General features: G+C 40.4%; 1 protein-coding gene across 1 annotated transcript in view; it reads left to right on the forward strand.

Annotated features, from left to right (window-relative positions):
* The window catches only part of LOC122263098 (uncharacterized), a gene marked incomplete in the record, with an annotated part of 35,369 nt that overhangs the window by 14,819 nt on the left and 10,550 nt on the right, over positions 1-10,000 (forward strand). Inside the window, 4 exon segments of the mRNA XM_086554733.1 lie at positions 1-139; positions 923-1,042; positions 1,646-1,761; positions 9,045-9,283. The exon segment at positions 1-139 is cut by the window's left edge and continues 107 nt beyond it. Coding sequence (XP_086410859.1) covers positions 1-139; positions 923-1,042; positions 1,646-1,761; positions 9,045-9,283 — 614 coding nt within the window.

Genomic DNA, 10,000 nt, shown 5'->3' on the forward strand with positions numbered 1-10,000 from the left:
CGTCAGGGAGTGCGCGGGGCTCGAGGAGGAGTTTCGGGCTTACGGCGACGAGATGGAGGAGCTGCGCGGCGTCTTCGACCAGGCGTGGGACGAGCAGATCCAGAGGGTCTACGCCGAGCAGGAGGTCTTTCAGTCACAGGTGAGGGGGGGCAAGGGAGGGAGGGAGGGAGGGAGGGTGGGTGGGTAGATGGGTGGGTGGGTCGGAGGGAGGGTGGGGGGGAAATTGGAAGGGAGGGAAGGTGAGGACGAAGAGGAAGGTGAGGGTGAGGGTGAGGAGGAGGGGGAGGGAGGGAGAGATGAAGGGAAGCAGAGAGAGAAGAAAGGAAGAGAAGCAGCCAGGGCAGGAGGAATGATGTACAGATCAGTAGTAGTCTTAAAACATAATGCAAAACACTACAAAGTATAACATATTTCAGACCAGTACAAACCTTAGTTGTAGAAAACCCAATCTATTTAATCTTTTGTCTATTCAAGTGTGTCCTCTATTCACCTGCCATAGGCCTAGGTAATCAAAAGGTAGGTAAGTTGTTTTTTTATCTAGAATGAGAAATGCACTGTCGAAAATGAATAGATAGATAAATAGATAGATAGAGTAATTTTTAAAAAGTATATGAGTAGATACATTAATAATAAAAAAGTTTATATGAATGAAATAGGTATTTTCCTTTTCAAACAGAAAGGACACTGTTTCCGCGTCCTTATCACACACAAAAAAAAAATAACGATGATAAAGAGAAATATAAATAACTAGATAAACAAGTAAGATAAATCAATCAATCAATCAAGAAAACGAAAAAAAAAAACGTAAATATATTCTTTAAAAAAATAAATAAAAAAAAGCCTCGTAACTCCTTCAGCAGCAGCTTCGACCTCGAATTCCCACGTCGTCCGAATCCTTGGCTAAATGTCTTCCCTCTTGCAGGTGAACGACGTGGCAACGCTTCGAGACGAAAACAAGCGTCTCATGATCATTGCTCAGCAACTTGAGCCTTATATACGCTCCATCACGGCTCTTATGGAAAGGATATCGCCCAAGCTCCAGGTGAGTGGTCTCGGGAATCCTATGCTGAGGATTTTTGAGGCAGAGGACTTTTTTTTTTCTTTCTTTTTTCTTTTTTTGAGGGAGGAGGGGTAGGGGGATAGGTGTAAGTAGTCAGGTGGCATTCTTTGGGATTCTGTTTTGTCTGATGGGAACGATTTTTTTTTGTAATTTTAGATTTTGTTTTTTGTTTTTTTCTGGAGAGGGGGGGGCACGTAGGAATAAGTATTTTTTTTTTTTTCGTTTGATTAGTTTTGTTGCATGTGGGGGGCGGGGGGAGGGTTGGGTTCCTTTCCTTTTTTTTTTTTTTTTTTTTTTGGGGGGGGGGTAGATTTTTTTATTCTCTTTTTGAACCTGTGTTTTTATCGTCATTTTTTTCTTTTCTTTTTTCTTTTTTTTCTTTTAGGGGGGGGGGTGGCAGGATTAAGAGGGGGAGATCCTGTGCTTCTGGTGAATTTTGTAGGATTCATAGAGCTCCTCTGTTGTGACCAATGAGTTTTTTTCCTTGTATTTTTTTTTCTTCTTCTTCTTCTTTTGCTCGTCTCTCTCTCATTATTCCCTCTCCCCCACACAGCTGCACCGTCTCAAATCTTTCCCTCTCTACAGGTGCCTCAGGGCCAGGCAATGACCACATCACAGGTGTCGGTAGTGGACTCCAGCGAGAACATCATGCAACAAATCCTCGACCAGATCAGTGCATGCAAGCCGGACCAGCAACAAAGGTGAAAGTCCTACCCATTTTCCCTTACCTTTTCGCCTTACCTTTTGCCTGCCCCTTTCTTTCCTTGACGCTGTCTGTTGGCATACCATATGGCACTCTCTTGGTCTGGGCACTGTTGTGGTACGTTGCGATGGTATGTGGTATATGAGTCTTGTGTTATGGTGTGTGTGTGTGTGTGTGTATGTGTGTCTATGGTGCTGGATGTGGTGTGGCGATGATTTATGTTCAAATTAGACCGTTACTGTTATATGTATGGTGTGGCTGTGACCTGTAATTCGAATACGTACTAAGATGTGCTGTCAGTGTAATGTGTTTACCTTACTGTCTGGCTCACAGTGTCGTGATGTTTCACTGAGATGGCGATGCTATGCTGATGATGTCGCAGTGTTGTCAAGGGAAAGTGTGTTGGTTCAGAGCTATCTTTTATTTGTATCTTTTGTCTTGTGTATATTCTTACTAATGTTTTAGTTATGTGTACACACTGACTTGGCGTATACTGGCATTGTCTTCCGTACAGTGTGTCCTATAGCCCTCTCTGTCTGTTGACTGGTACACTGCTACTGTTTTTGTTATGATTATCAGTGTTAATATGTTTATTGTCATGTTATAATCATCATCATCACTCATCATCATCATCACCATCATTATCATTATTTTTGTATCATTATTATCATTACTATTATTAGTGTCGTCGTTATTTTTCTTATCATAATGATTATTACAATTGCCATTATTATCATTATCATTATTATCTTTATTATTTTCATTATTATTTTTATAACTATCATTATCAGTAGTGATTATTATTATCATTATCATTATCATCATTATTGTCATTATCATTACTGTTACTTTCATTGTTTATGTTTCTTTTATTGTCATTATTGTTGACATTATTATTGTTATAATTATCATTATCAATATCGTCATTATTATCATTATTATTGTTATCATTAATATTATTATGGTGATTGTTGTTATAATTATCATTCTATTTTTTGTCTTTTTCATTTTTGTTCTTATTTATTGTTATTATTCTTGTTTTTTATTACATTTAAAAAATCATTACTGATCAATTTGTATATATATATATATATAGAGAGAGAGAGAGAGAAAGATAGATAGATAGATAGATAGATAGATAGATAAACAAGCACACATGCAGACAGACAGACAGACAAAAACACACAGAAAAAAAAGTTGGAGAGAGAAACACACACAAACACAAACACAAACTAACACAAACACACTGCCCCCCAAAAAAAAAGTCAGAAAGAAAAACAAGATTCACAGAAACTGTTAACGAGTTTCGACCGCTCTTTCCAAGAACTAAAAACGATCTTATTCGGACGTCTGTGTCCTTTCCGAGAAGGAGAAGGAGAAGGAGAAGAAGTGGCTTAAAAAGAGAGAGAGAGAGAGAGAGAGAGAGAGAGAGAGAGAGAGGGAAAGAGATGCTGGGAGATATGGTGGGGAGGGAGGGAGGGAAGGAGGGAGGGGAGAGAGGAAGGAAGGGGAGAGAGGGAGGGAGGGAGGGAGGGGGAGGGAGGGAGGAAGAGAGAGAGGGAGGAAGAGAGAGAGAAAGAGAGAAAGAGAGGGGAAGAGAAGAAGATAGGGGAGAGAGGGAGAGAAAGATGGAGGTAGTGAGGAAGATAGGGGGGAAAGGAAGGAGAGAGGGAAAGAGAAGGGAAAGAGGAGGGAAAGGATGAAGGAAGGGAAGAAGAGAGAGATAGATAGATAGATAGAGAGTGGGGGGGAAAGACATAGAGAAAGAAAGAGGGAGAGAGAGAGGGGGAGGCATAGAGAGAGGAAGGCATAGAGAGAGCGAGAGAGAAAGAGAGAGAGAGAGAGAGAGAGAGAGAGAGAGAGATTAAGTGAGTGGTATAAAAGAGAGAGAAAGACAGAGGGCGAAAGAGGGAGGGAGAGAGAGAGGGAGGAGGGAGGCAGAGAGAGAGAGAGAGAGAGAGAGAGAGAGAGAGAGAGAGAGAGAGAGAGAGAGAGAGAGAGAGAGAGAGAGAGAGAGAGAGAGAGAGAGAGAGAGAGAGAGAGAGCGAAATAGGGAGGGAGAGAGAGAGGGGGGAGGGAGGCAGAGAGAGAGAGAAAAAATATATAAACAAAGAAAGGAAAAAGAAAAAAGAAAATAAAAACGTAGAAGAGAAAAAATACGCAAAGAAAAAAAAAGAGAGAGAGAGAAAATAAGATAGAGATAAAAACTAAATACTAAATAGTGGAAAACAATAATAAAAAGGAAAACAGGACAAGAGGAAAGAAATACTATTCCAGGAAATTTGAAGACGTAGAAGAAGGGTCACTGTGTACAGGCTGTTAGCTCGATCGGCGAAGGACAGGTGGCCACTCTGATTGTCATTATTATCATCATTATTATGACTATGACAATGATGTTATCATTGTTTTTATTGTTATTATTATTATCATTTTTTTATTATTATCATTTTTATTTATTATTATTATTATCATCATCATTATTATTATTATTATTATTATTATTATTATTATTATTATTATTATTATTATTATTATTATTATTATTATTATCATTATTATTATTATTATTATCATTATTATTATTACTATTATTATCATTATTATTATCATCATCATTATTTTTTTATTATTATTATTCTCGTTATTATTATTATTATCATCTTTATTATCATCCTTCTCATTATTACTATCAATGCTATTATTGCTGTTATTATTGTTGCTATTATTATCATTATTATTGTAATTGTTATTTTCATTATCGTTATTGCTAACATTGCTATTATGATAATTGTGTTTATCATTATTTTCATCATTATCAATATCATCATTATCTTTATCTTTTATTGTTGTTGTTATTGTTATCCTTATCATCATAATTGTTATAGTTATTACTGTTATCATTATCATTATTATTTTAATTTTGATTGTTATCATTATTATTATCATTATTTTGTTATTTCTGTTGTTACTGTTACTGTTAATAATGTTATCATCATCATTATCATTGTTATTATTTTTATTATTGTTGTTATTATCAATGTTATCATTATCATCATCACCATTATTATCACTGTTGACATTATCATTATTAATATCAGTATTATCATTATTCCTATCAATATTATCACCATTATTATTTATATTGTTATTTTAGTTATTATTATCATCTTGATGATTTTTATTATTGTTGTCATCATTATTATTATGATTATTATGATTATTATTATTATTATCATTATTATTGTTATTACTATTATCATTATTATCATTATTATTGTTATCATTATCATTATTATCCTCATTATCTTTATTATAATCATGACATTCTTCATTATCATTATTAGTAGTATTATCATTGTTATTATTATCATCACCATCGTCATCATCATCACCACCACCACCATCACCAATACCATCACCACATAATCATTATCTTCATCACCACCATCATCATCACCATCCCACTATGACTGTTATTGTTGTGACAAATGTTTCTAATACTAAATTAACTTTACTCATATCAAATAATTTCCTTTGTGTAAGACAAACGTTTTTTTTTTACAATATATAAACGTTGTATCAAAATATATACTAAATATACTTAAAAAAAAAACAAAAAAACATGCTTTCAGAAACTATAGTTTGTGCTTGAGAGAGGCACTGATCATGCATTGTGTGTGTATGCTTATGTCCATGTATTTTATCTTTTATATATATATATATATATATATATATATATATATATATATATATATACATATATATATATAATAGGTACCGTGAACTTTAGTTAAAACTCATTTTAATAGATTGCCAGAATCAGAATCACTACCATCGTTAAAAAGGACATTATGAATATTAACCAGGATGTTTTTTTTTTTTGTTTTTTTTTTGTCGCTAAAAAGAACATCATGAATATTAACCAGGATAATATTTTTTTTCGTTATCCACCCAAATCATGCTCATTCTATTAAAATTGACCGAACTCATTCGAAACACATTCCAGTATTGCAGTCCACTAAGTCGCAGGTATGAAGTAGTAACCCAGCTCATTCTAATTACCCAATTAGTCCAGGCAACCATTAATAAAGGCACTGGAATCCATGTCAACAATACGGAATTTCAACTCCTACGAATGGGAGAAATTTGCCTTGACGAAATGCTGGTCATGAGGTTTGCTGTTTTGGGGGCTTGTTGTGAGTGAGGGTGGGAGTGTGAGGGAGTGTGAGGGAGTTTGGACTGGTTGCGAGTGAGGATGGGAGTGTGAGGGAGTGTGAGTGAGGGAGATGGTGTTGGACAGCTTTTGGGGCGAAGGAAGTTGAGGACTCGACGGTTGTGAGGGTCAAGGATGAAGAAGAGGAACACCGCGAAGGAGAGTGTGAGGGGAGATGAGGGTCTGCGGACAGAAGAGGAAGAGGAAGAGGAAGAGAGAGGGGAGAGGGAAGGAGAGGAATGAGGAAATATGAGGAAGAGGAGATGACTTGAGAAAACCCAGGATAAAGCGGGTAGTTCTCCGCGGCCATTAAATTGTTCACGTCTGCGGCTCCGTGTGAGAGCGTGGGCACGAGAGAGAGAGAGAGAGAGAGAGAGAGAGAGAGAGAGAGAGAGAGAGAGAGAGAGAGAGAGAGAGAGAGAGAGAGAGAGAGAGAGAGAAATCTAAATTCGAGCGCCGGTTTCGAGCTACACCCCGACCAAAACAGCTCCCCCTCCAAAATTCCCACTTAGTCGGACATCACCTGGCTCCTCGGACACCCTTACGAAACTTGCTTTCACGATAAGAGGGGTAAGAAGGGGTTGGGGTAGGGGTAGGGGGGGGACGAGAAGGGTTCGTCAAACTTCTTTCTCTCTCCTGTGAATAGCCCCTTCCCCTCCCCTTTCCCCCCGTCTCCTCCCCCCCTCCCCTTCACCACCTTTGAGGGCGTTGACTGCCAAGATAGCTAGCTCCTTCTTCCTTTCCTCCTTCGTACAAAAGGAGAAAAAAAAAGATACATCTATAGATATAGATAAAGACACAAAACGTCGCATCCACTCCGGCAAAGGTGTTTTCCACTTCCAAGTACAACCTCTATCCTTTGATTCGTATTTTTGTATCTTTGTCTTTTTTCTTCTTTATCCATGTGTTTCTTATTATTTTCTTGAAGTGTAAAATAAAGATTGAAGACTTTTATTTTATTTTAATGTCTGTGAGGTTGATGGCTTAGTGATGGTAGTTCGATTGAATTATTAGTTTGTTTGTTTTTTACAGATTTATACATAGTTAAGAGATTTTACTTGTCTGCGTGTATGTGTGTTTGTTTGTTTAAGTATAGTGTGTGTGTGTGTGTGTGTGTGTGTGTGTGTGTTTGTGTGTGTGAGTATGTGTATGTGTATGTGTATGTGTTTGTGTGCGTGTGTGTGTGTGTGTGTGTGTGTGTGTGTGTGTGTGTGTGTTTGTGTGTGTGAGTATGTGTATGTGTTTGTGTGCGTGTGTGTGTGTGTGTGTGTGTGTGTGTGTGTGTGTGTGTGTGTGTGTGTGTGTGTGTGTGTGTGTGTGTGTGTGTGTGTATTGCGTCCACAGTTTCCTTTCCTTGTTACATCTCTCCGTAGTTCTTAAGGTAGCTTAGAAGTGCACTATGGTTTCTATAGCCCTCGTTGACAGTTAACATCTGTTGCTGATTCTGTTTCGTGGTTAATGTTGTCTCATTTCCTTTTTCTTTCTTTCTTTCTTCCTTTTTTTCTTCTTTTGCTATGACCTTCTCGCCTGCCCCCCCCCCCCAACCCCCCCCGTCCATCCCATCCCGCCCTCCTCCTCCCCACCCCTTGTTTATCTATTAATTTATCTATTTTGTTATTTGGTTATCTATTTCGTCTAATTATTTAATTCATTCATCTATTTCTTTATTCAGTTATCTAGTTATTTATTCAGCTTTTTATTCATTTATTCAGCTATTTATATATCTATTTAGCTATTTATCGATTTATTTCTTTATTAACTATTCATTGATTTATTCATTTATTTATTTATATCGTACTATTATCATACTTCGTCTTTTTTTCTCTAATCTATTTGTTCATTATCATTTTTTGCATTCATTTACCTCTTCATCTTCGCCTCTTCATGTTCCCTCTTAATGATTAATGATTCTTCCAATTTTATCTGATTTATTTTTTACCTTTAAATTTATCTATCTCCTTTCTCTTCCATCTTTTTAGTTATTCTTCCTCCCTTCCTCTAGTTATTCTTCCTCCCTTCCTCTAGTTTTTCTTCCTCCCTTCCTCTAGTTATTCTTCCTCCCTTCCTCTAGTTATTCTTCCTCCCTTCCTCTAGTTATTCTTCCTCCCTTCCTTCCTTCCTTCCTTCCTTCCTTCTCACCTTCCTTCCTTCCACCCTTCCTCCCTCCCTCCCTATTTTCATCTCGATTGTCTTCTTCTGTCCATCTTCCATCCCATTCTTCTTGATAATTATCTTTATTTCCTCTTTCCATTCCTTCCCTCCCCCCTCATTGCATAGTCATGACAAGCGCTCTACTTCTCTCCCCATCTCCGTATCCTCGCATTTACCTCTTTCCTTCTTCTTTTTAATTATTTTCCCTTAATTTGCTTTTCTCTCTTTTCCCTCTTTTGTCCATCCCTCCCCCCCCAACCCCTTCACTAAATAATCATGACAAGCGCTCCCCCCCCCCCTCCCCCCTTCGCTGCAGAACCAGTCATTCATTGTACAATCCTGACAACCACTTTCTTTCCTCATTTCGAATTATTCTTTCCTCTCTCTCTTCCCCCCTTTTACCCGTCCCTTGCCCTAACCCCCCCTTTCCCATTCACTATATAATCATCAAGAACGCTCCCCCCCCCCTCCCCCCTTCGCTGCAGAACCAGTCATTCATTGTACAATCCTGACAGGCACTTTCTTTCCTCCTTTCGAATAATTCTTCCCTCCCTCTCTTCCCCCCTTTTACCCGTCCCTTGCCCTAACCCCCCCTTTCCCACTCACTATATAATCATGAAGAACGCTCCCCCCCCCCATCCCCCCTTCGCTGCAGAACCAGTCATTCATTGTACAATCCTGACAGGCACTTTCTTTCCTCCTTTCGAATAATTCTTCCCTCCCTCTCTTCCCCCTTTTACCCGGCCCTTGCCCTCCTCCTCCCCCTCTCACCCCCTTCACTATATAATCATGACGAGCGCCCCCCCCCCCACCCTCCCCCCTTCGCTGCAGAACCAGTCATTCATTGTGCAATCCTGACGAGCACTCCACTCACTCCCTCCCGACGCGTGAGCTTACACTCTCCCATTCCACTCCAGAGTCGAAGGTCGGGGTTGTGCCGACGGGGCGAGTCGCGCTTCCGGCCCAGTGGATGACTCAGGCGCTGGTGGTGGTGGAGGAGGAGGTGGAGGAGGAGGTGGTGGAGGTGGAGGTGGTGGTGGAGGTGTGGTTGGGTCGTCTGGGCTTCTCATAGGGGGGATACCGAAACCCCCCGACCCCCCTCATTCGCGACGGACGCCTGACCAGGAGGAGGATCAAGAGAGCGACCACACTCACGGTGAGTCTCGTAGTCTGTGCTCGGGACGCGGCCTTCACGAGAGAGAGGGAGAGAGAGAGAGGGAGAGAGAGAGAGAGAGAGAGAGAGGGAGAGAGAGAGAGAGAGAGAGAGAGGAAAGGAGGGAGTGAGGGACGGAGAGAGAGAGAGAGGAAAGGAGGGAGTGAGGGATGGAGGGAGAGAGGAAAGGAGGGAGTGAGGGACGGAGGGAGAGAGGAAAGGAGGGAGAGAGGGAGGGAGAGAGAGAGAGAGAGGGAGAGAGAGAGGGAGAGGAGAGGAGGAGAGAGAGAGGAAGGAGGGAGGAGAGGGAGAGAGAGAGAGAGAGAGAGAGAGAGAGAGAGAGAGGTGGAGAGGAGAGAGAGAGAGAGAGGAGAGGAGAAAGAGAGAGAGAGAAGAGAAGAGAAGGAGAGAGAGAGGGGGAGAGAGGGAGGGAGAGGAGAGAGAAGGGAGGGAGGGAGGGAGAGGGAGGAGGAGAGAGGGAGAGAGAGAGAGAGAGAGAGAGAGAGAGAGAGAGAGAGAGAAAGAGATGGAGATGAAGAGAGAGAAAGAGAGAGAGAGGAAGGGGGAAAGAGAGAGGGTCGGAGAGGAAGAGAGAAAGTAAGAAAGGGAGGGAGAGAGGGTGAGAGAGAGAGAGAGAGAAGAAGACAGAGGGGGGGAGAGGGAGAGGGAGATGTGAGAGAAAGAGAGAGAGAGAGAGGGGGGGAGGGGGGAGGGAAAGTG

This window comes from Penaeus japonicus, unplaced genomic scaffold (assembly GCF_977035675.1).
Source record: "Penaeus japonicus unplaced genomic scaffold, GWHDUDI00000001_assembly GWHDUDI00000030, whole genome shotgun sequence".
Classification (NCBI taxonomy): domain Eukaryota; kingdom Metazoa; phylum Arthropoda; class Malacostraca; order Decapoda; family Penaeidae; genus Penaeus; species Penaeus japonicus.